This window comes from Heterocephalus glaber, unplaced genomic scaffold (genome assembly GCF_053883595.1).
Source record: "Heterocephalus glaber isolate CG9 unplaced genomic scaffold, H.glaber_assembly_v1.0 deba00000818, whole genome shotgun sequence".
NCBI lineage: Eukaryota > Metazoa > Chordata > Mammalia > Rodentia > Bathyergidae > Heterocephalus > Heterocephalus glaber.
In genome coordinates, this window is record NW_028258164.1 from 13416718 (window position 1) to 13442693 (window position 25976).

The following is a 25976-nucleotide window of genomic DNA, read 5'->3' on the forward strand; positions in this document are numbered from 1 at the left end:
AAAAGGGCATGGGAGCCCATCCTACAAGTACCAATTCAACCTTGGATGGACACCATCCTTGTTATTGATCTTTGTAGCCAAAAGTTATTGTCTCAAAACAACCTGCTCATTTTATCCTGTAAAAACCCTTGTCTTCTTTTGCCTCCCAGGATATACTCATGTGTGGTTCACCACGGCATGCACACCGCAGATTGCAATCCCCCATCAAGCCAAGCAAAATCTTTGTTTTGAAGAGCTGGTTTCTCTACCAGTCTCTTCAGGTTGACAAAAGCCACTAAAGAAACCCTATTTAGGCCAGTTCTCCACAACTCTTTTGTAATGCAAATACAAAAGCTGGTGTAGATGCAGGTACCAAGACAAGGTATACCTAAAACTTTGAGGGAAGGGGAGTGGCAGGACGTTTCTCCATCATTTGGTGAACTGGCTATTCAGCAAATCTGATTTTGGCAAACTGTTTTCAGTGACTAATGACCCAGAGTTTACAAAAGGCACACAATGCCGGCAGGAAAGGGGCGCTTGAGTCAAAGGGGTGCCAAGACTCCATACAGTTAAAATAAAGGTGTGTCTTTTTTAGGTGGAGCTATTCCCGTTTAAAAAATTTTTAAGCTTTGAGGTTTTAAAGTTTGAGGATCCTGAGGCCGAGGGTGGGGTCCCTGGCTTCCTGCCTGGGACTTACCCTGAGGCGCCACTGAAGGTGAGATGTTGAACCTTAAATTTGCCTTTTTTCTTGTGATATCTTCAAATTTTGTTGAGTAGGCTACACAAGGCCGGTCCAGCATCAAAAGTGTCACGGGGCACGAAGGCAGGGCCTTGCCCTGGGTCCACTCGGCAGAGATGGAAAGTGGTCTCCCCCCACGTGTCTCCTTCGAGGCAGTTCTCAGGAGCGTCAGCATTGGATCTGATGTTCTGGGAGGTTCCCAGCCACAAAGCCAGCAGGCCCCATCACAGCCCAGTGGTACTAGAGACCAACTAGGCGGCTAGGGAGAAATTCCCTTTCCTTGAATATTCAAGATGAGGGCCCCCCCGAAAGGGCTCTGGGGTGGGGTGTGTCAAGCTCATTGCAGCCTTTGCCCTTCACGGGACCCCTGCTCCCACTGCTCCTCCAAGCTGCTGTCTCCAGGACCAGGTATAAACCTCATCCCCTTCTCCGAGTTGCTCAACAGAGGTCCTCCAGACTGGGAAACGAGATTCAGCGTGCCCAGCCTGAGCCCCACGCCTCGCAGGGAGCATCACACCCAAATTTGGGAGCGCAAAGAGAGGTGGAGAACGATGGGACTCACGCTTAGTTCATTCATCACGCATTTATTTAAGGTCCACTACTTGCCCAGGGCTCCCAACATCAACAGAACAAGCGAGCAATAATCACACCAAATGTAACCGCACGCCAGAACCAATCAAAGAGCTCAGGGACCTAAGCGTGCGGCCCAGACTGCGCAGCTTCAGGGTGCAGGAATCAGGGCTTAGAGGAAGAGCCCCAGGGCTACGTCCCCACCCCCACCCCCACCCCCCGCCCCCACCCCCATCCCCCGCCGCCGCCGCCGCCGCCGCCGCCGCCGCCGCCGCCGCCGCCGCCGCCGCCGCCCCCACTCTGTCCCCGCGGAGCCTTCTGGGAAGTGTAGTCCGCGCCTGCGCCGGCCGGACTACCGAAGCTAGGCATTCCGGGCGGAAGCGGGTCCACCCACACCGGGAGGCCAGATGCCGGGGGCGGGCCCTGGTGCGCCCACCCTCGCCCCTCCCCCCCAGCCCGGGCCCCCAGCCCCGCCTCCTCGCTCGCGGAGTGGGGCGTCAGCCACAGTGGGTCGCGGTGCAACCTCCACCCTGGGCCGTGCCGGAAGCTGGGGGGGTCAGGGGGCGGCCGCGAGGCTGGGGCCCGGGATGGCGCGCCAGGTAAGGCGAGCCGGGGCGCACGCGCGGGCGACCGGGGAGGCGGGGCGGGGATGACCGCGACCGTCAACTTTGGGCCAGCGGGGTGCCCCTAATTTCGACTCGAGAAGTCTGGGTCCTCCTCCTCCCTTCCTCCACTGCCCGGCCCCCCAGGATCTCTAGCTTCTCTCCGTTTGAGGAAACTTGTTCAGAGGCTTAAGCGCTGCCTTCACTCTGCGTGGCCTCTTTCCGTTACGGATTATCCTGAGAGTGATGGTGATGGCTATGAGGGCCTCAGGGGAATGGCTAAGTCTGATACTTTTATTTTTGTTAAGATCCTGGATCCCCTGGAGTGGGGAGACGAAGAAGACAGAACAGGTTCCAAGTTTTATCCTGCTAAGGGAGAGTTGTAGGGAGAGCTCCAACGGCTATCACTGGGGCACAGTTTGGGCTTGGCCATGGGTTGTGAAGATGCCAATGGAGAGTTGCTGCATTGTCTTCTAGTGGGTACCTGGAGCCAGCTGTACAGTTGTGATGGCTCAGGAGCTTTGGCCAGACTCAGGAAGCTGTGTTGGGATGGTGGCCAGAAATGTGGCCAGGTAGAGCACCCATTGTGCCAGGACCTTGCCATCACATGTGCTCCACAAGCATTGTAGAAGAGGGGAGGAGCCAGGAAAGTGGCATGATCCAGGATAAGGGCAGTCTCCTTTATAGTGCTGGCTGACAGGTAGCCCAAGGACACCCTTGCTCAGACATGGCCACTGGCCCCATCCTGGGCCTCCTATGAAATGAGGGATTGGACCACTGATGTTCAGGGTGCTTCCTTACACTGTAGCTTCTTGGGGAAGGTGGTTAAGAGTGACCTGGGGAAGGCAAGGACACAGCCAGACGGAGAAGGACAGAGAGGGCCTGCGATCTTCCTGCCCAGAGTGACTCCCAGAAGCCCAGGGGTGTATGAGCACAGCCTGCAAGGGGGGATACAGGGGCAGCATGATGCAGGGAGTGATCTAGGAGCCCGAGGTGAGCCAGGAGGATGGCCTAGACTGGTAAGGACAGTGAGAGCTGGATGGGTCTAATGGGCACTGAACCTGTGGTTTCATATGGGTTTCATGACCTGATAGAAGGGATGTTGGAGCGGCCTTCCCAGTTCTGGCAGTTCTAGATCAGCCCCTAAAGCTTCTCTGTTGGGAGAGGAGGCAGAAGTTGGGTCCAAAAAGGGTAGAGGGTCCAGGTGGTGAGCCGCCTGCGGATGAACATTTGCACGTTCACTTATTCACACCCTCACACATGCAGACAGACCATTCTTCACTTTATCTGGACACTGGGAAGCCTCTGACAAAAAAACCAATCCTGGCCACCACAATTTCCCATTTGTATTTTATTAAAAGTTGGTCACCAAAGAGTTCATCTTGAGGCCAGGATGGTAATAGGCCTGAAAAGCATTGCTTACAAATGTCTAAAAGAGCCACATCTCTTTAGCCTGGAAATAAAAAGGCCTTGGAGGTAGCAATGGAAGAGCCCAAGGAGCCAGGGTGTACCCTGCAGGCAGATAAGAGGCAGACTGATCTGGCTGCAGTAACACCAGTCACGGCACTGTATACATCCCAGCATTTATTCCCAGCACTCTTCCTGTATTAACTCCCTTTGTCATGCCTGGGAGGTAGCTCGCTATGATCCCAATATCACAGATGATTTTGGTAAGGCCCAAGTGGTTAAGTACTTTGGCTGAAGTCCCGTAACAGATAAGTTCAGTGCACCCCTAGGTTATGGTTTCTGGGAGAACCAATTTACATTACCCAAACTCACAAAAGTCAGGTAGATCAGAATGCTGTGATTTGAGAGTGGCTTCCAAATTTCACATGTTGGAAACTTGCTTCCAAAGTTGTATGCTAAAGCTATTTGAGAGGTAGAAACCTTGGGAAGCATTTAGGTCATGAAGACTTTATCCTTATGAATGAATTAGTCCATTGATGGACTAATTGATTCATCAGTTATGGAGGGAGTGGCTTTCTATAAAAAGTGAGCTCTAGCTGGCTTGCCTTGGCTCACCATATCACATGTTAGGGTGCACAAGAAGGCCCTCCACGGCTGTGGCTCCTTAATGTTGGACTGACTTTTCAGCCTCTAAGACTGTAAGAAATTTATTTTCTTGGGCCAGGAATTTAGCTCAGTGGCGCTGTGCCTGCCTCGAAAGTGAAAGGTCCTGAGTTCAATCCCTGGTACTGCCAAAATATATATATATATATATATATTTTTTCTGAATAAATCAACCAGTCTCGGGCATTCTGTTGTAGGAACAGAAAATAGACCGAGATCCAGAATAAGCCAGTTGTTCACAGTGAAAACTAGAGCTAACAAACAGGAAATATATGGTGGCCGATTAAGTCTTTGGTCACCTGTCTTGTGTTTTGTGCTGTTACACCAGGATGTCTGAGACTGGGTAATTTATAAAGAACAAAGGCTTAGTTCTCACAGCTCTGCCCAAACAGCATGGGAGTGAGGTGGCCAAGAGTCATGGGGCCCTCTGTCAGGGTCCCCAAGACCATCCAAGGCTCAGGGACTCACAGGAGGACTCAGACTGAGCAGACAGTCAGCAGACACAGACCAAACAGCAGATGGCGCATGGGGTGCAGTCTGGGCACATGAGGGGAGCAGCTTCCCAGAGGCCTCCTCCAGTGCAGTCACAGGACATAGTTCTTCCAACATGAAGTTTGTGACGACCCATGTGACATGTTGTGTACTGGGGAAAGCTCACTAGAGACAGCAGTCGGGATTGTCACTGGGGCTGGTCACATAGGCACCCTCTGCCTAGGACACATGCAAATTCCATGCTCCCAGAAGGAAAGCAGGGGTTTAGCCCAAACAGTACCCTTAGCACAGTCCAGCCACTGGGAATGGTGGGGACCTCTCTGATGTTCCCAGATGCCTGTGGGGGGCTGCCTGCCCATGGTCTTTCTAAGGGCAGCAGCGTCTGGCCTGTCCCGTTAGCTCTGTGGCACAGACCCTGGTCCAGAAGGCCAGGAAAAACTGTAAATTGTTTTCTAAGAGAGATCTTGGAGGGTGTCTGAGATATTCCTGAGAAGGAGTGACTATGGTGGGCCAGAGCCACAAGTTAGCTCAGGAGGAGAGGCTGTGGGCTGCTCACTGGGCTGTACAAGTGGCCAGGGTCTCAGAGTAAGCTGGGGAGGCAAAGGCCACAGCCTCTGACCACCTTTGGGCTTCTGGACTGCTGGACAACAGGCAGGCAGTCACCAGAGGCTGTCCAGAGCCAGATCTGTGGAGGGAACCCACTGTTTACCGGTTCAGAGAGAGCAGAGGGCTGGGGCTGTGACTGTGTGATGCTGGCTCTCAGTTGTCGGGGGTGGCAGGCCCAGTTGGCAGTGGGAGGTGACAAGGCCACCAGTTAGTAGCAGTGACAGGTTATTTTTCTTGCTTTGTTTTGTTTTTGTTTTTTGAGACAAGGTCTCACTATGTAGTTTGGCTGGCCTTGAACTCACTGTATAGCCCCAGGCTGGCCTCAAATTTGAGGAGATTCTTCTGCCTCAGCCTCCTGAATGCTGGGATTACAGGAGTGTTCCACCATGCCCAGCTCAGTGACAGTTTTTAAAATCACTGATTTGAGTAGACAAAACAAGTCAGTAGATCATCTTCATTCCTTTATTAGGAGTGTCTTCATTTTCTTTAATAATTCTCATAAATGGTTAATATTTGTTTCTGAATCAGAAGACCCAATCTAATCATTTATATTCTGTTTGCTTCATTTGCACGAGATTAATTTTTCCATAATTTTAAATTCATGCCTATCAGACGCTGGTCATTTTCTAGGGTTTCATGGCTGTCCTAAAGTCCATGAATGACTTTTTCAAGTAAGAAAGAAATGTTGCTTTTGTCTAAAGAGCCACAAGATAGCAGAATGAGTATAGAAGTGATGAGTGTAGAGTGTGAAGCTCTCCAGGGGTGCTGGATTTTCAGAGTACTTCTCTAAGAAATGCACAGAATGACGCAGCTTCCAGCCCAAGGGAAGAAGGTGAAGTTACATGAGGTTTTTATCACCCACCTCATGCCCCACTCTGAGTGGTACTTAGAGGAGGAATGTAAACATTTTATGAGTTTGATCCTGACTGTTGTATCATGTCTGCTAAAAGGTATAGTGTTCAGCAAGGTTGGTCATCCCTAATCCAAACACATGAAATCTAAAATGCTCCAAAATCCAAAACTTTTGAGCACCATGACACCATGCATGGAGAATCCCAAACCTGGTAGGTCACAGTTAAAATACACTCAAAATACTGTCTAAAACCACCTTCCAGTTATGTGTATGGGGTGCATATGAAACAAATAAATTTCATTTATAGACTTGGGTGCCAACTCCAGGATATGTCGTTTGTATATGCAAATACTCCAGAATTGAAAATCCAGAACCCGTCTGATCTGGGTCAACCTTGGTAGCCCTTGCAATTGGTTATATTTTTAAACTCCTTTTTTTAATGTTGTAGTGCCAGGGGCCTGGGTCCTTGCACATTCACAGTGAAGTATGCTTATGAATACAAATGAATCTAATGTGGTACATTTAGGGCTGGGTGGGCTACAGGGCATGCGACTGTCATATTAGTTTTCTGGGACCACCATGACTTAGGACCACAAGCCTTTCTTCTCTCACTAGTTCTAGAAGCCAGAAACCTGAAATCAAGGTGTCAGCAGGGCTATGCTCCCTGTGAAGGCTCCAGGGAAGGGTCCTCCTTGCCTCTTCAGCTTATGGTGACTGCACGTGCTCCTTAGCTTATGTCTGCCTCCATCTGCACATGGCCTCCCGATATGTTTTTATCTCCACATCCCTTCTTGTAAGGACGCTAGTCTTCTGAGTTAAAGTGACTCCATCTTAACTAGTTTTGTCTGCAGTGAGCCTGTATCCAAATCAGGTCATGTCCACAGATGTGGGAATTAGGGCTCCGTATATCTTGCTGGGGACCTAGCTGGCCACTGGTGCTGCGCTCAGCCCTGTCCCTGATGCTCCTGGTGTTAGGCCCCACCCCTGCCTCTTTGCTTCTGCTCTCAGCTTCCACTGGGAGACACGGGCAGGTCCCTGGGCTGGGGGTCAGCTGGGCCAGGCCTTGCTGGCATGGAGCCAGCCAACTGCCTGAGACCACCCACAGGTGCCCATCAGCTTCAAAGACTTGGCCGTGCAGTTCTCTGAAGAGGAGTGGCGGCTCCTGGAGGAGGGGCAGCGGGAGTTCTACCGGGATGTGATGCGGGAGAACTACGAGGCACTGGTCTCTGTGGGTAAGGACTGTGGCCCCTGAGTGCATGGGCCCCCGGGCTCCACTGGGCCTTGGTCTTCTCATCTGGGAGATGCGCAGCTTTGGGGTGTTCCAAGAGCTTGGGGCTGGTCTGGTGCCCATCTTTGCTCCCATGCCCTCACTGTTTCTGTGTTCTGTGATGGGGTTCTGAGGGCAATTCTGTGGGGTGCACAGTGGCTTCTGTGGTCCTTTGAATCTAGGGGACCACACAAGCAAGCATGGAAACAGGCTTGCAGGCATACGGCCACTGTGTGACTGTGGCAAGGGGAGGCCACTCTGTTCCCAGGGTGAGTGTCCCCTCTTGTCTTCCTAGGGACAGCCGAGCTGCTCCCCCTCTCTGCTTTCCTGTCACCCACAGAGCCTAGAGGAGCAGCAGGGGCAGGGAGCTGCACTGAGGAGGGGCAGGAGCCTCCTGTGGGGAGAAGCCCCCAGGGTGAGTCTTGCTGGGAGACTCGGGCACCCCTCCCACTCAGAGTCCTCAGCCCCAGGCTGCAGCCCTCAGGTGACACTGTGATCCCTATGGGCTCAGGCCAGCCTTGCCCACTCCTGACTGTCCCCCTCGCTTCCTGGGCTGGGAACACGATTCACTGTCTACACTTATCTGTTTCATGGAAGAGTGCTCAGAAGAAACCTAGGGTCATCCCCCACAAAATCTTTACTCCAGCCCCCACTTTGGGGCCAGCCTCCAGCTCCTCACATGTTGATGTGGTCCATGTGCCCGGGCTGGGTGAGGCCCAGAGGGTGGGAATGGCCCTCCTTGATGTTCTCCTTAAGAAAGGAGAGAGGAGTGTTACCTGTTTCATCTTCCAGCAGATTGTTTCTGTCTTCATATCTATGCCTTTGATCCATCTTGATTTTATTTTGGTGCATGGTAAGAGATAGTATGTATGTGTGTACCCACTTTTCCCAGCACCATTTGCTAAAGAGGCTATCTTTCCTCCAGCATTTGTTTTTGTCAAGGATCAGATAGCTGAAAGTGCCTGGAGTTGTTTCTGCATCCTCTATTCTGTTTCCATCGATCTGCATGTCTGTTTTTGTGCTTGTACCATGCTGTTTTTATCATTGTAGCTCTGTAGTATAACCTGAAGTCTGGAATTTTGGTGCCTCCTGCTTTCTTTTTGTTGCCTCCAGGATTGCTTTTGCTATACTGGGTGTCTTCTGGGTCTATATGAATCTTAGGATAGTTGTTTCTAGTTCTTTAAATGTTAAGTGAAAAAGACATAACCTTAAATATCTCATAACTTTTTGAATATGAGAAATTCAAATTATAACTGATTTTTTAAAAGATAGGCAACAAAACAGGGAGATAATAAATCTTTTGCAAATGGGAAGGGGATCCAAAGACAGGAGGACCTGGGAGGGGGAGGAGGGGAAGGAGAATAAAAAGAACTAAGATATGGTAAGTACAAGTACCTACCTCCAAGATGAATGTAAATATTATGTTTTGCAAATATGTGCTAATAATCAAAAAGAAAAAGAAAAGAAAGAACCCTGTTACACACTCCCCCCAGTCCTGGCCGTGCCCTTGGGCAGATCGCCTGGCCCGAGCCAGTCTGGACATCAGTCTGACCTCAGCTGCTCCTCCAGTGGTTGTGAGGGTTCCCTAAGGGGCTGGGAGTGATGACGTGCACAGAAGTGTGTATGCTGAACAGATGCGGAGCACAGGGCTAATGTTGGCCCTTTGCAGGAGGACAGCCGCAGCACAGCCTGCACCTCACCGCCCTGGTTCAGCTGGTGAAGGAGATTCCAGAATTCTTGTTTGGGGAACTCAAGGGCACCGAGGATAGCCCTGAGAGTGGGGCAGCCATCCTGGATGGGGACAGAGCAAGCCTGGGAGGTAGGTCAACAGTGAGGGAAGCCTCTGGAACCTCTCTGGACTCCACAAGGTCAAGGTGAAGTTCACAGCGCTGTTTCCAGTGTACTTACCAGCTCCCATGCACACACAGCAAGGCGGTGGCTGGGCTGTGTACCCACCCTGTGAGCTCCTGGCACAGTGGGTATGAGAGCAGCTCGGCCTTGCTCCTAGTGGATTCTTTGTGCATCCAGCCTCCCTGTGGTGGCCCTACTGTGTCACCTTGTGCCTCACATGGTAGGTGAGCAGTGTGTTTGTCCCTGGTTGTACAGATGAGTTAGGGAGGGAAGCTGTGTCTTGTCCCAGTGGCCAGTGGAGACCCAGTCACCCCCCACCAGTCCTGTGTCCTCCCTGCCTCTCCAGCTGTCTGTCTTCTCCCATCTCTGCTGCCTCAGCTCAGGTCCCATCTCGCCTGGGACCTCCCCACACCCCAGACCCACTCAGCTGATGGTGGACAAAGTAGAAAGTAGGGCCAAGATAGAGGGAGGGCACAGGGTTGCTGGGATGTGACTTTAAAGTTGCTGCTTCCTGTTCCACTGGGACACAACTGTGGCTGTAAATCTAGATTTCACAGCTCTGCTATGGCAGTGCTAAGGTCACCGACATCCTGGTTATTGTTAAATGAGCACACCAAGGAAGGACCGGGATTGTGATGGTGTCAGGGCATCTTACCAGTTGGCATCTCCTGCCTCCTCTCAACAGCAGCTGTGGCAGTGGGCACTTACCCTCTCCGAGGCCTGCTCAGCTGCCTTCCGGACAGCCCTGTGAGCCGGCCCAGCCTTGCCACCACGCCTACCAGCAGCTCATCCTTTAATGGTCCACCTGGAGATGGAGGCCAGGGAAGCCCCTTCCCCATCAGTGAGTTTAACCTTGCAGGGATGGGGCCAACCAGCATGGAATCAGGGCATCCTCTTCATTTCCTCTCCCTCTTCATTTCCTCTGTTGCTAAATGGGACCAAGATCCCCAGGGAGGGAGACAACGTGATCACCCTGTGGTCTGCAGACCAAAGAGGAGGCATGACACTCAGTCCCCAGGTGGCCTCTCACTTAGCCCTGATCGCTGAGGACCATGTGCACAGGCCAGGGAGTCTCAGGTCAGCAGGTGGCTTCCCTGTGCATAGCTGGTCTGATTCTCAACTTTGATCAAAGCAATGGTAGGAGCAGAGTAGGCAAGGGTAGCCAGTAGAATTTCTCTGGGGTCTCATTTCATCTTTAACCTTCTTGCAAATTTTGCATTTGTCTGAATATCTGAGAGTTTTTTGTTATTGCTGTTGTTTTTGTTGCTATTTTCTGTTTGGTGCTAGGGATTGAACCCAGGGCCTCTCAGGTGCTAGGCTCATGCTCTATCACTGAGTTACCTCCCCATCCCTGAATATCTGTCCTTACTAAATATAGTTGGGAGTAGTATAGAATAAAATTGGCACTCCCAAAAAACATACTGCACTTAGCCTGTGGTTTTAGGTGTCATCTGGTCAATTTTCTCTGGGTTCTACATGCTCTAATTGAGAAATAGGACTGTGGCCTATGTGTTGAGGATGCAGGCACCACTTGAACCAGGTTTGAAGGCTGGGGGCAGGGGGAAGGGCCCAGGGTTATTCAGAGTGAATACCAGGCTCAGTATTTCCAGTTAAAGTGGAAGGAAAGGGGGAAAGCCCACCTAGAACAAGTCCTCCAAAGTGAGCCCCACAAATCCAGGTTTCCAAGAGTTAGCTGCCCCTCAGGGAGTCGGGGAGGTCGAGAGACCTGTCCTCATGGGGACCAGACGTGCGGTGATAGGAGAGTCTAGAGCATTCCTTGTGTTTTCCAACAGAAACTGTGGACAAATCATGGCCCACAGGGAAGGAAGGCCCAGGAGCCCCAAATACAGAGCTGAACACTCCCACCGAGAGCCCTGGCCCGAGGAAGAGCCGCCAAAGACAGGAGAGAGGCACTGTGGGGACAGGTGAGAAGCTGGCTTTCCTGAGAGTGGGGCGACCTGGAGCTGAGGGGGCTGCAACTGGGAGGAGAAGGTGTGTGGATCCTGTGAGGAGGCTGGCTCACTCTCTGTCCGAGCCAGGAAGGCCTGTCTGTCAGCTGGCTGGGCTGTTGGAAGTCTCCCACTGCCAGTCTGGACCACACTGACCTCAGCGACCTTGTGTGCATGTGCAGGAGTCTCTCCTGGGACCAGCCCCTTGCAAGGCCTCATCAACTGCCTGACAGAAATCCTCGTGCCTGGGCCCCAGCACCCTGACGCAGCCCTGGGCTCAGTACCTCCTCTCCCAAGCCTGGGTACATCGAGGCAGACCAGAATGGACTTGGGGCCAGGAAGCCTGCCCTGGCCAGGTGAGTCCTGGAAAGCTTGTGTTGCTATTCTGTAACTATTTCTTGGCTGCACACCATCTGCCTTGATTTAGCACCCAGGCCCCTCCTATAGACCAGTTGTCATGTGTCTGTAGCCAGGTAGCTCTTCAAGGACAGCGTTTGGCTAGAGAAAAAGAAAACTCAGTAGCAGACCATGCCCTGGTTTCCTCGGTGCTCTTTTACTCTTGCTAATACAATGGCACTTGCCTGTTACTTCCTATGGTCCCTTGGTGAGGTGCTTAGAGTGGACTTGGAGGCCTGGGGAGTGCAGTGGGACACAAGTGACATGCTTACAGGCCGCTAAAGCTTTAGATCTGGTTTTCAGCATCTGTGCAGGGGGAGCTGTCCTCCTGAGAGTCCCCTCACACATGTGTATGTCTGTGTGTCTGTCAGTCTACCTGTCCTAGGAGGGCAGTATGGCTAAGGACCAGGGAGCTGTCTCGGTGGCTTTATTGTGCCCGCTGGGGAACCCCACAGTTACCTTTCAGTGCATTCTCCTCCCCTCCCCTCTTATCCACCCATTTTTGGGATGTGTATGGACACTAGGCACCAAGGTGACAGTGGCTTGTACAAGGCTAAGGCACGGAGATACCCGTATTCCAGATTTCTGGCCCTGCAGCCTTCTTCCTGTAACCAGAATGGTCCCTTGTGTGTCATCAGTTAGGAGGGCTGATGCTGGGCTCAGGTAGAAACCCGTGCTTTTTTCCCTTAGTGAAGACCGAGGCCTCCTCGGGGCACTGTCCCCTCCAGGGTCTGCTGAACTGTCTGAAGGAGATCCCGGAGACCCAGGACAGGCGACCCAGCCCCTCAAGAGCAGGGCACCCACGGGTGCAGGAGGATCCAGAGCCCTGGAAGAGGAATTCTGGAGGTAAAGGCTGGGCTAGGAGAACACCAGATGTGACACATCATCTGGGCCTTGGGTGACCTTCCACAGTGAGACACACAGGCCCCCATGAGTATGCCAGTTGCAGGAGCCACATGCAGGGATCATCACTGTGTACCTGGAGTGAGGCACATTGGAGGTGCTTGACCAGTGCTTGGAAATTTTCCAGATCATCTCTTATAGTGGTGAAAATTTGAGAAGAAAGAAAGGGATAGTGGGGAGGGAGAGAGACCAGGTAATGCAAGGTAAAGTTGTAGCTTAGCACACCCTCAGGCCCCAGTTGTGATTCAGGGTTCCCATCAGTGTGTTCGGGCTGGGCGGTGTGACTAGGATCCGGGGTTCCCATCTGTGTATGGACTGGGTCCACATTTCCATGCCTGCCTGCTCCTTTGTACACGTGAGCTCAGAACACAGCCTGCACAGGGTGGAGTAGGCCAGGCATGCCAGCCAAGGGAAAGGTGCTGACCTGGGACAGCACACTACATACCTCTTTTACCAGTTCTCCAGAGCCCCCCAGGCCCCTCGGTGGACGGGCTGTAATTTGGATCTGCACTGCTTATTGAGAAGTGACCGTCCCCAGAGCCATGACTGCCAGGGCAGCAGAGGGCTCTTGAAGCCCCTGCTGACCCTCTGCAGCCTCACAGGACCAGGGGGAGTCCTGGCCTGCAGCCTGGGTCTCCCAGCCGCCACCTTCCCACAGGGTCCAGACGCCTCCAGACCCCGCCTCACCCTGCCAGTCCTGGAGCTGGTGGCACCCTCACTGTGCTGAAGGTGGAGGACGGTTGCGCCCAGAGCCCTCTGGTTCCTGCATCCTGCCAACTCAGCAGGCAGGGCCACAGCCCCTTTGCCACCAGAGACACCAGAGGGGTCCGTGTGCCAGGCTGGGGCCCTGAAGCTCAAGGTGAGGCCTGGTTTGTCTGCCCCGTTTCCCTTGGGACCCAGGTCAGGGCCCACAGCCCACAAGCAGGGCACCTGCCTCTCTTCATCCCCCCAGGAGGAGCAGAGCGCAGATCCCAAGTCCCCCACAGGGGCATTTCCTGCCTGGCCGGTCCCTAGAGCCGGGAATAGGACTTGTCGCCTCAACAGACAGCAGGATTAGGGGCCTGTGAGAGAAGATGCCAGGGTGCTCTCCCCTTTCACAGCCTGCAGGGCATTGTGCTCACCTCTGGAAGACCTGGGGGCTTGTCTGGAGGGCATTCCCACCAGTGCCTTGTGACCTCCCTGGCCACCAGCCACCTCTTGGTCCCAGACCCCCCAGCCCGGAGATGCTGGGTCTCAGAGGCCTGAGCCTCGGCCCCAGGGATCACAGGGTGAAGGTGGATGTGGCCATGGGCCGGGGTGGCCTTTGTCCCTGTGCACACAGTGGCAGAAGACGCTGCGGACACCGTCACGTCCCCTCCTAGCCCTCTGGGCCCTACCTGCCTCCCCTCAGCCTCTGCACCTCCCTAGCAGCTCCCCACAGCCTCCCTGCCCCGTCCTCCTTGAATTCTTCTCCATAGGCCCCAGAAAAGCCGTGGGGTCTCGGGATTTTCCTCAGCCCCATGGGAAACCCTGGAGGCAGATCCTCTGGGGCAGGGTCTCCTGGTGCCATCTCTCCGGGGACCTCTTCCCCACAGGCTCTGCTGTCACCATGCTGCTCTCCACAGATCCCACCAGGGAGCCATGTGGACCTCTGGGTCCCACCAAGCCCTCAGCTCTCCGAGGGACCCCCACCAGCTTCTCCTCGGTCAGCAGCACCGACGGGGTCACGGACTTTGGAAGCCCCGGGGGGAGCCAGGGCCAGCGTCCTGGCAAAGGTGAACTGGGGTGGCCCGCAGGTGGAGTCCCTCTGGGAACTGGCAGTAGGCTCTTGCTCACCACCATCTTCGGGCCCAGTGGCCAGTGCCAGAAGCAGATCTGGGAATACTGAAGCAGAAGCAGACTTGGGACTTGTTTCGGGTGGGGTAGGGTTTGGGGGAGGTAGGATCAGTTCTAGTGACTTGGCTCAGCAGGGTCAGGACAGTGTCTGAGGGCTCTTAAAAAATCTGTGCAGGGCCGGGGACTTAGCTCAGTGGTTCTGGTGCCTGCCTTATAAGCACAAAGTCCCAAGTTCAATCCCCGGTACAAAAAAACCCTCTTGTTGTGCATTAAACGCATCCTTCTTCCAGCCAGAGACATGCCTGTCACATCTGACTGACCTCCACCCTAGGGAAAATGTCATGAGGTCCCTGTGAGACACCTTCAGGAGGATACTTGGTGACTGTGCCTCCCTAGAACCCACAGGGGAGTCATTCCTGGGATTGGTGACCTTGGGGGTGCTGACTCTCTAGCGCCCCCGTTTGGCCTTTCCCCATCTGAATAATCCAAATACTCCTGGTCCACCTTGTCCCCCAGGTGGACCTGTGGTCTGTCTGCTTGTGTCTGTGTCCTGATCACATCTGTTGTTAGGTGAAGGGGCTGGGCCAGTAGGGTCCTGAGAGCCAGCCTAGATCCTTCTCCCTGCCCGAGTCCTACCAGGGTGGAGCCCCTTGGATGGGAGCTTCTCCCCTAAAACACAGCAGCCTTGTCTTTTAACGTTTAGTTTTTAATAGGTCATATCACATGGTTCTGTCCAAAAGCTGTGAAAGGTTCTGTGGGAAAAATGGGGGTTTCCTCCACTCCTCCACCCCTTTGTGTCCCCATGCCAGCCGTGCTGTGGGTTCGTCTACCTTCTAGACATGTCTCCTCAAACAGACAGTGGCATCCATGCCCTCACCTTGACTGTCTTTGCCATCTTCCTCCATGTCGTCTTAATTTTCTTGGGCCCCTGGCACCACTTCTTTGTTTGTGACGGGGTGCATTATTCTGAGATGTGCTTCTCTTTCAGTCCCCTCTGCCAGTGGACTTGCAGGAGACTCGAGCCCGGCCGCTGTCCTGTGGTAGCTCCCACCCGGCCCCTCCAGCTCTGGTTCATTCTCCCTCCTGACTTCTGCTCAGGGTGTCAGCTCCTGTTGCCTGCCCAGCTGTCACTAGGAATACGATTTTTGTAGTGTATTTGCTTTGTTCTTAGCTGAAACCACCTGAGAGCCGGCCTTCCATGGCCTGTCATACCTGGCAGCAAGGAAGCTCAAATTGTCCTCCTTTCAAGAGGCAGAGGAAGCCTCACCCACATTTGATCATTAGGGCCACCAGGTGGTGTCATCCCTCACCATGGTGGCCCCCACACGCCAGGCTTCCTCTGGGGTAGCTCAAGCAGGGCCACCCCCAGAGCCAGGGCTGACAAGTATTTAGGGCCAGGTCTTTGTGCAAGTCCCTGAAGTGTCACAACACATGGCAGAAGAGGCGACCCTTGGGGTTTGAGCCTGAGTCACACACAGCCAAGACTGAGAATGTTTGACCTTCACAGGGTGCCTGCCGGGGAGCTCCCCACTCCAGGGCCTGGAGAACTGCCTCAGGGAGATCTCCAGGCCCAGGCCGCAGCCTGCCCAGCCCTGCTTCTCTGCAGCAGACAGGAGGCTGAGGAGAGCGGAGGCCAGAAACTGGATGGCATACAAGGAAGGTAACTTGGTGGCTGCTGCAGGTCCCTGAGAGTGGGCCTGGCAGCCATCACGCTGTTGCCCGGGCACTGCTGCCCCCAGCAGCCTGCAGGACAGACCTACCTGAGCTGAGGAGATGGTGTAGAGGCACCTGGGCAGATTCCCACATCTGACACTCCATGCCTGAGAACCCCACTGTGGTGAAACTCCCTGTCCTTATATGACAACACAAGGCCCCATGGGACTGACAGTTCTCTTGGCTTTTCCTTGAAACAGGACTGAGAGGTGAGGCCTGTGAGCCAGCCCACCTTGGACAGGGAGGAAGAGAAGTGCCCACCCAGAGCCCCTGCCTGGCCGGCCCACAGGACGTCCCCTCCAGTTGTGTCCCTGCCTGCCACCAGGAAGGGCTCAAAGACCAGGGAGCCACTAGGCCAGGACTGTGGAGGTGGCCACAAGATGGTAATGGTAAGCTGCTCTCAGTATTTACTGGCATATTTTACATCCAGTTAAAGCTGTTGAGAAGAAAGTAGGTTTCCCTTCTCTCTGTATTCCTGTTCCTTCTCTGTCTCACGTCCTGTCCCTGGAGTGCGGGAGTCAGGGCCAGCCAGAAGCTTCGGTGTGCTAAGAAAGAAGATGAAGTAACACACATGCTGACAGAGAGGGGTGAAGGGCCATTGTTCTGTCAGCTGTTGGGTTTCTCAGGAGGAGATGCTGCTGCAGGGAGGGGTCCCTCTGCCCTCTGTGGGCCCCTAGATAGCTCCCCAGCACGACCCCCACAAGGGGATTTGCACAAGGTGAGAGGATGACATTGGGACCAACTGGCACTCACCAAACTGATGGCCCCTATGTGGCACTGTGTGAAGGGACAGTGACCTGCCATAGAGAAGGGCCCGCCTGGCTTGTTAGACCCAGGAGATCTGGCCAGAACCTGACTGCTAGCAGCTTCTAGAAGTTTCCTGGCTGATTTTCCAGATGAAATAGGACTTGGCTCTGGCTTCCCTTTTCTGCACCTCTCACGGCCAGCAAGTGAGCTGTTTGGGGCCTACCAGAGCCTGTGTAGGCTGTGGGCCAAGCCATAGAGTCCTCCTATCTGCCATGGGTGAGGGACAGCTGCTCTCTGTTGTTTGTCTAGGGGTGGTTGCCCGGCCCTCCCCACTGCACTGCCTGGAGAGCTCTCTGCGGGGGATCCTCCCAGCCAGGCCCTTGCGCTTCACCTGCCTGGCGGGCCCCAGCCCTGGCCTGGGCCCCAGCTCCAGCTCCAGCCTCTGCAGCTCCGATGGAGAAGACCCAAGGCCAGAGCCCGAGCTCTGGCAGCCACCCCTCCAGGGTGAGACTGCTGGGTGGGGCAGTGAACTGCTCCCCAGGGTGCCACTCAGCACCCTGACACCTGCTTGCTTGTGACACAGAGAGAGGCCACCTTCCCAGCCACAAGCATCCAGTCCCTCTGTCCCCTGGCCCCAGCGAGTCCCCCATAGACAGCAGTGACAGCATCCCTGGGGATGACCCTGAAAGAAGAGAGCCCCAGGACTGCAGCAGCCTCAGGGCAGGTGAGCTGAGGTCTCCCCAGGTGGGCAGCCCTGTGTCCCCCAGAGGGCCAGGGCTCCAGATTGTTCTGTGCATACTGTCCAACACTCTACCTGACTCTGGTCAGAGCCCTCTCTGTTTCCGATGCTTTGGTTCTCAGCAAGGAAGCTGAGCAAAGAAGGCAGGCTGTTGGGCAGAGGGCATGGCCCACACAGAGAAAATTGTGGCAAGTTGTTTTAATGATAACTGCACACTCTATACTATAGACTTAGTATATACACATACAAAATACACAGGTGAATATGTGCGTGTATGCAATATTAATATAATATCATGTAATATTATTGTAACACTTTTAAAACTTGGCAGTCAACAAAAGAAGTATCAAAAGTGAGATTTCCTTACTAGGAGAAAGTCTTTGAGGTTGTCCCATCAAGAAGGCTGGAAATAGCTGGGCTTGGTGGTGCTATGCCTGTAATCCTAGCCCTCTGGGAGGCTGAGGCAAGAGGATTGCAAGTTTAACCCCAGCCTGGGCAACTTAGTGACTTAGTGAGACCTTGTCTCAAAATAAAAAATTATGTTGGGGGAGCTCAGTGTGAAGGCCCTGGGTTCAGTCCCCAGCAAAGAAAAAAAAATTCGGCTGGAGATTCCAACTTCTGTCCTAGGCCACTTTACTTCTCCATCTTGGCTGTGACCTAGTTTGCTCCCAGCAGGAAAAGCAGAAGAGGAGATGGGAGGCAGGTCCCTGTCACTCAGGAGAGAAGAGGGGGCAGAGAGTGCCTGTCAGCCTGGCCTTCTCAGCAGTGCCGCAGCCAGAGGAGGAGCAGGTAGCAGGGAAACAGTCGGGGAGGCTGGCTCCATTCTCAGGCCTTGGCCTGTGCCTTGTGGGAAACGGACTGTACTGTGTTCCCTAGGGCCCTGGGGACCCAGAGGAAAAGGGCGGAGCAAGCTGGTCATGGACGATCAGTCATTGGCACATCCTTGTGGGATTCTCCCTGGGGGCAGGACCTAGAGATCAGATCCTCCCAACCTGTGCCTCTCCCAGCAAACCCAATGGCTAAGGCCGGAGCTGCAGAGGACTCTGAGTCGCCTGCAGATGGTGCCACCACAGTTCTCACTCACACACACCATGGCAGGCTGGGCTCCCTGACCGGCCAGGGCTCCACCTTGCATTTCATTTAATCATTGTTTAAAAGCTGAAAGTTTGATTTTGGGGGGCCACATTAGAACATCCCTATGTCGGAGCAGCTCTTGCAAAACAATACATATTCCTTCCCCAAGTACTGTTTGCTCTTTCTGCAGAACCAGCTGGCCCGCCCTGGCCTGCCCCTCCACCAAAGAAGAGGCCCAGGCCCAGGGCTACTGAGGACCCCAGGGACCTGGAGCCTGGGTATGGAAGACCTAGTGTTGCAGGTGAGCTGGTGCCTTCTCTGTGCGTTCTGCATGGGCCAGAACCTGGATCCCAGCTCAGATAGAGAAACCCTCCAAGTTCATTATTCAGGTCACAGTGAGGAAAAGTCTTGCCAGGAAGTCCATTTCTCTGCAACATTTTATGACAGAGATTACTGGGGACTTCAGAAAAACACCTTTGAGGGGCAGAAATTGAGAGGTATTCCCAAATCAATTGGGGGTTGAGGGGACTTTAGAGGACAGAGGTAAATGAACCATGGCACTGTCAAGGGACCTGACCAATGTCCTCCAGGGAACTTCGGCTTTAGATCACGCCTTGCTGTACTGGGTCACACGTGATTCGATAAGCAGGGTGGGGTGGGGGTCCCATGCCGGCACTGACTGGCTGCTCTTGAGACAGGGTTTAAGAGTCCTGGGATGCCCAGAGTGTCCAAACCTTGCCCTTCCTCAGATGGAAGCCATAGACCAGACCCTTGCTTTGATTAGAGAACCAGAACAGATGGGGTTAGGTCCCAGGGCCAACGTTGCCCATCACTGTCCTCCGTCCACAGCCCAGGAGGTGCCAAAAAAATGAAGGTGGTGGACCGGGGATTTAGCTCAGTGGTGCCGCTGCCTGATTCAAAAGTGCAAGGTCCTAAATTCAATCCCCCATACCAGAAAAAAAAAAAAAAGACAAGGGCAGGGCCCTAGCTAGGACCCCTGACCCAGCCTGGGCTGAGCAGATTAAACTGGCAGGGGCGCTGGCTGATGGTGTCCCATGAGGCTTGCCTGCAGTTGACACCAGCTCCCAGGAATTAGGGCTGAAGGATTCTTTTTTTTTAAGTAACTTCAGATTAAAGTCCTCTGAATCCATAACTTGTGAATGGGGAGAGGAAAGGCAAGAGGGCCGGCCCCATGGTTTGCTTGTAACCAAGAGTACTAGGTTCTGAGTGGCCCAGGTGTTCTCAGCTGTACCCCTGGCCTGTACCCCTGGTACTCTTGGCCTTGTGCTGTCAGAGATGCTGCTCTGGGCTCATCTCAGTGACCCCTTAGGGCAGGAGCAGGTATTCTAGGAGACATTGGGTCCCAGGGGTGCCACAAAGAGCTCAGATTCTTTTCCTAGAAAGTAAGAGGCCACTGTCTCTGGGAAAGCATGGTCTCCATGGAAACCCAGTCTGGTTGATCCTGCCTGTCAGTGTGAACAGCAGACAGCAGCCACTTTGGATGTAACCAGGCTGGGTGTCAGTATCCTTAAGCCATGGGCTGGGGATGTAGTGTAGTAGTAGGATTGCCTTCCATGCACAAGGCCCTGAGTTTGATCCTTGCTATCAAATACATACATATCATATATAATGTACCTTCATAAGCTGAAATAGCCTTCCTTACATTCCAGAAGCCAGGCTTTAGGGGGATCAGGAGACTGAACACCAATTCAAGAGGCCTCTGGGGGAGAGAGCAGGTCCTTACAGCCCATGAACTCTAACCTTGTCCTTTCTCTGGTTTCAGCCAGGACCCAAGGGAGGGTGCTCTCTGGGGACCCACCCAAGCTGCCCAGCAATTCTCCACCTCCGGCAGCCATCTCACCTGCATGGCCAGCCGCCTCCCCCCAGCCACCATGCCCCTGTGGGAGGCCCCTACAACAAGAGCTGCACAGCCTCGGTGCTGCCCTCACAGAGAAGCTGGACCAGCTTGCCGCAGCCCTGGCAGGGCTGGCTCAGGAAGTGGCCACCATGAGGACACAGGTGGACCAGCTGGGGAGGTACCCACGGGGGCCTGGGCCAAAGGGCCCAGCTTCCTGGCCGTGGTCCCTTCCCAGAGGACCTCGCTGGGCCCACAGCCCTGGTCATAGACACCTGCCCTCCTGGAGACGGAAGGGCCCCACCAGGCCCAGACCAAAGATCCTGCGGGCCCAGGTGGAAGGCTGCAGGGCTGGTGACCCTCAAGGTCTGTCCAGAGCTAGGGTCTCCCCAGTGCCTCGGCTGCCTGCAGGCGCTGTCCTGACAGAGCCTTCCAGGCCTAGCCACAGCCCATCACAGCAGTCCCCCTTGGGACCCAGCTGCCCTGCCATGCTGACTGGACATACCCTCCTCGGACACCCAGGGTGCCACCAGGGTCCACTGCCCCCCTTCATGCCTGCCACCTTACCCCTACCGCAGGCCTCTCCTACAGCCAACACAGACCCAGAGCCACTGGCTGCTGGGGGCACCCGAGTCGGCATCCTAGCCCGGCCCAAGGAGCCAAGGGGAGCCCTCCGGGAGGACCTCTGGGGTGGTGAGCACAGGGACCCAAGGTGGGGGGCCCATTAACTGGACTGTGCATCAGGTCAGCCTTGCTGAGCATGCAGTGTGTGCTAGATGGGTCCCCCTGCTGGAATTGGGACCCCAGCGGTGTCTGCTCTGGCAGCCACACCAGGTGCGTTCTTCGACCACACCTCGGGTTTTCTTGGCTCAGGTTCAGTCGGATGTTGCACCTTCCTTTTGTCCACAGCAGACCTGTTCGGGTGCCCTGGTGGGTAGCATGTGCACACATGTGCACACTGCACATGCACAGAGCCAGCTGCAGGGTAGGCACCAGGACCACCCCTCCTGACCACCCACCCTTCCTGGAGTAAATGCCTGCCCCAATCACATTTCAGGAGAACTCTGCCCACGGTCAAGCTGGGTTTACTCACGTGGATTGTAAAATTAAAGACGTTAGGTGCTGAGGAAAGGCCTTGGCTCCTATAGAAGGTTTGGTTTGTGGGGACTGCACAGGGGCATGGCTGGCAGATTGAGCCCCCAGCACACCTCAGGTGAAGTCACAGTGTGCACTAAGACTGGGGCAGGTCCCACACGGCTCCCTGGCAAAGAGCTGTATCCCAAGTACCATAGACTGGGCCACTGAAACCAGAAGCCCAAAGTCAAGGTGCTGCCAGGGTTGGTTCTTCCACAGGCTGTGGCAGGTGGCTATCTGTCCCTGGCCTCTCCAGGGCTATGGATGGCTGTGTCTATGTTCCCACAGCCCTACACATGTCTCTTGGGGCCCCCTTTATGTCAGAACACGGTTGTATTAGCTAGGGAGCTGCCTCATTGACTTGTTTAACTTGATTACCTCTAACAACCCTCTCTCCAAGGAAGGTCACACTCAGGTTGAGGGGTATAGTCATCTTGTCATGTATTAGGGGGCTGGACCAGTCACCTCAGGTTTGTCCAGAGGTGGCAGTGTGACCAAATATTTGAAAACCCACCTCTGCCTGTTGACTGGAAGGGACCTGTGTCACCATAACAGCTGATGCCTAGAGCTGGTTGCATGTGTTCACTCACCTCTCCTTCCCCAGAGCCTCAGTGCAACCTGAAGTTCTTATTTAATCCAGGACTCTGGAAACTGTACCTGTACCCATGGCACCTGGGAAGGCTGGCTGCTGGAGGCTGCACTGGAAGCTCTGCTGTCAGAGCCCTGGGGACCTGAAGTACTCATGTGGAAGCCCCAGGTGATGTGGGTTTCTGTCCATTGTGACCACAAGCAGCTCCTCATGGCTGCCTGCACATCTTTAACATCAGTGTCACTGGAGACATTTGCGCCTAGGTGTCCCTTACAAGGAAGGGCACGTGGCCCTGTCTGGGGTGTGGGGGGCAAAGCCCCTGCTCCTGGCTTCCTGATGGGTGACTGAGCAGCAGAGAGGAGAGGGGTCACTCACAAAGGGGGCATCTTCAGGACTAGAGGAAATCTTGAGAAATTAATATTCTAAAGATCACATCAGCAGGAAGTTGATGGAAACAAGCAGCTGCTTCCCTCGCCCATGCAGATAGCAAAGAACAGGGCAGGCCACAGCTCCCCACTCCTGAGGAGCTCAGCAGCCACCTCACCTCTTCCAGATCAGCCAGGGACAGCTTGTGCTGTAGGAAAAGCAGGGTGAGGGAGAGAGGAAGAGAGGCACCTGGGGAGGAGGGTGAAGGGGCCCCCAGGAGGAGAGGGTTCTGTCCTCAGCCTCCCTGCCTCCCTCTGCCCTCCCTGCTAAGAAGCGAAGCTGTGGGGCAGTGGGAAGGGCCCAACATTATGTCTGTGTGCCATGGCAAGGTAGCTTTGCTCTGTGGCCAGCACACAGCCATTTGGCACACAGAGGTTAGCAGGCATGCTCTGCATCCTGACTCTCGCTCAGCAGAGGTGGGAGACAGCCTAACTCTGAGCTGGGCATGGCCCATCATCCTCTGGCACAGCTACTTCCTCCTGTGCCTGCATGTGACAGGTGAAAGTCAGGACTGAGCCCAGTCTAGGCAGTGCAGAGCCAGGCAGGCCATAAACTATGTTCAGCAGAAGTTCAAGACTGGAATGTGAATAAAATGCATGCCAAAAAGCTCTGAGTTGTGAGCAGGAAGTAGATCTCCAGGTCCTGTGGCTGCCACAGCTGTTCACTGAAAAGCCTTCTAGAATCTTTGGTGCAAAATCTATATGCAGTTGAGGTCCTTGGTACCATGTCCAACTCCAGCTCCTGTCCAGGAGAGGCCTGGAGAGGAAATGCAGCCACTTGATGGGAGGAACTGGAGGACGTTTATGAACTCAGTGGAGTTCCAGGAGCCTGGTGGGGGTGGGGGGTGGGGAGTAGGGTGACAGAGAAGGCTCCAGGTCTGCCTGCTGCCATCCTGGGAAGTGGCCAAAGTACAGGCCACTACTGGCTGACCTGGGTGTGGTGGACCTTCCCTCCTCCCCACACAGCTCACATTGGGGTTCCACTGCCAGCCCAAGTCCTGGTTCCCCATGAGGCAGCAAAGTGCGAAGGTCCTGCTTCAGAGGTGAGGGGGCTCCCTATGTCCCAGTGTCACCAGTCCACCCAGAGGGCTCTGATGGAAGGGAGGCTGGAATAGGGGAGAACAGGGACCACAGTTTACTTCCTGTGACTCCCTGTGATTCAGTGTTCCCTCATGAAGGGGCTTGGTGCACTGGAAGGTCAGTGCCCAACCCCATTTCAGAGGGAAAGAGCTGGCAGAAGAAGGGACGCTGTTCCAGCACCTCTGAGCCATCTGCAGGAAAGGGAAGAAACTACAAATCAAAGGTATAACTGGCTGTGGAAAAGGGCTGAGAGGAAAACTGAGAAGCCACGAAGTCCTCCCTCCTGTCGCTTCACAAGGACCGCTTGGTTCAAACACTCCACTGTCCTGTGAATGAAGTCATCCTGTGTATGTCATCGGGTGTGAGACACATACCTGCATTAGTATTGCCAGGTCCCTCTTCCTGGAGTGTAGCCTGACTTTCAGCCACCTTGCTAAAAGGTAGGGACAGGGCCGTGTCCTTCAGATCCTCCCCATTGGCCACAGAGTCAAGCCCATACCTGGGGTACATGCAGAGCCTCCCACCCACTGTCTGCCGCTTGGTCCAACAAACTCATGGCTCACTGGGTTCTCCTGCAGAGCTGGGGCTCTTGTCAGTCTGAACTGCTCCAGACTCCTCCTGCATACTCGAGCCCATCTTCTTTGCTATTTTCCTGCCGGAAATATTCTCTCTCCATTACCAAATTTCATTTGTCAAAGCCCAACGTGTTTCCCACCTCCACCCCACAGTCAGAAGTGATAACACCAACAACAATGATGGCTCATGTTTATTAACCACTCACTGTGTCTAGGAAACGGTGGGAAGGACCTTGAAGGTGTTGACTCCTCATGTAGTAAAATTTACTACGTCCATTTAACAGGTTCAGAACCTGAACATCTGAGCAGTTCAGCAACTTGTCCCAAGTTGCACATCCAAGAAGTAGAACACAAGGTTAAAATCCAGGTCTGATGCCAGGTGTGGTGGCTCACTCCTTTAATCCCAGCACTTAGGAGGCTCAGGCAGAAGGATTGCTGAGAGTTCAAGGCCACCCTGGGCTACATAGTTCAAGGCCCATATGCACAGTGAGACCCAGTCTCAAAACCAAAAACTCCTCAGGTCTGACCACAGCTCCCTTATTCTCAGCTGCTCTCTGCTGCCCCAGTTAGCTTAGCCTGGCCTAAGTGTTTGTACTCCCTATGGTGTTTCATATATACAATTCTAATTACTGGACAACCAGTGCACTGTGTGAGGCACAGTATTGAATTTAGACAACTTTTTACTGTTTGATATTTGGCTTACAGTGAACAATTCTGTGCCCATGGCTTGCTTACTAATTTGAAATCCCCAGAAATAGGCTCACTGAGTTATGTTCATGTTAGGGATCTGGATAGGGAAAGTCAAATTGCTCCCCAAAAGAATTTTCCCATTAACTGTAGAGCTGTATTAATCCTACAAATTATGTCAAATGATACAATTGATCATTTTTTTCTTTCAAACCTAAAGAAAATGTGAAATAATAGTACAACAAATATCCATATACATGGATACACTTTACTTATAATTCATTAGTAATTAATAGTTGACCAGTTTCTCTCTTTCTCTCCTTCCTTTCTTCCTCATATATAGGTATCTTTCATTTGCTGAGCTACCTGTAGATTTATTGCAGGCCTTATGACACTTCACTCCTTCCTAGGAGCAATACATAATCACATACACCCTAGGAGCAATCATTTTATAAATAATCATACTACTACTAACACTCCTGAGAAATTTTACATATATGTATATATCACTGCATATTTCATAGTTCATGTTCAAATTTCCGCAATTGTCCCAATAATCACTTTATAATTTCTTTCTGTTCGAGTTCCAACTAAGGATCATGTATTCCATTTGATCATCATATCTCTTGAACTTTTAATCTGCAACCATCTCCTATCCCTTTAGTTCATAGCATTAACATTTCTTAATAAGTCAGAGCATTTGTACAGTGTCCTATTGTCTGGATTTATCAAATTGTTTCTTCGTGATTGGATTCAGTTTAAACATTTTTAGCAAGAATACTACACAGATGATTATCTAATCCTTCATACTATTTCACATCCGGAAGTGTTATGGCTTAAATGTGCAGTACATCCTAAAGATTTGTGTACTGAGGATGTTAACCAATTAGCAATTAGTTCATTGTTGAGTTCATAACTGAACGGTCTATAAGAGATGGGGCCCAGTTGGAAGAACTAGAACACTGCAAGCATAATTTTGAAGAGTATATCTTGTCTCTGGCCCCTTCTTCTCTCTCTGGCTCTTCCTCACTCTCCCTTTCTCTGCTTCCTAACTGCCATGAGCTCAGCAGCTTTCCTCCACCATGACGTTTCTACATCAGGAGCCATCCAACTGTGGACTGAAACTTATAAAACTGCCAGCCAAAATAAACTCATCTCCTTTAAGTTGTGTACGCCAGGTATTTTGTCCCAACAACACAAAGCTAATACAGAAAACTGGTACCAGGAGTGGGGTTGTTGATGTGACTACCTGACCAGGTGGTTCAG

The 25976-nt window shown here is 53.2% G+C and overlaps 1 protein-coding gene across 13 annotated transcripts; it reads left to right on the forward strand.

The window, feature by feature from the left end:
* The first annotated feature begins 1734 nt into the window (after positions 1 to 1734).
* Positions 1735 to 25874, forward strand: Krabd3 (KRAB domain containing 3). 13 transcript variants are annotated; one of them, XM_087207636.1, is made up of 20 exons: positions 1735 to 1887; positions 7017 to 7143; positions 7474 to 7593; positions 8848 to 8997; positions 9715 to 9870; positions 10823 to 10954; positions 11161 to 11334; positions 12065 to 12220; positions 12936 to 13136; positions 13852 to 14031; positions 15600 to 15752; positions 16006 to 16194; positions 16862 to 17056; positions 17136 to 17276; positions 17964 to 18080; positions 18556 to 18666; positions 20149 to 20384; positions 21995 to 22111; positions 23335 to 23411; positions 23547 to 25874. In XM_087207636.1, exons 1-20 carry the CDS (start codon positions 1876 to 1878, stop codon positions 23632 to 23634), a joined length of 2832 nt encoding a protein of 943 aa, XP_087063762.1. In that variant the 5' UTR covers positions 1735 to 1875; the 3' UTR covers positions 23635 to 25874. The 13 variants fall into 13 exon arrangements, with proteins under 13 accessions (XP_087063762.1, XP_087063761.1, XP_021096529.2 ...); XM_087207635.1 differs by having other exon boundaries at positions 21995 to 25874; XM_021240870.2 differs by lacking the exons at positions 21995 to 22111; positions 23335 to 23411; positions 23547 to 25874 and having other exon boundaries at positions 20149 to 21351.
* Positions 25875 to 25976: the final 102 nt, after the last annotated feature.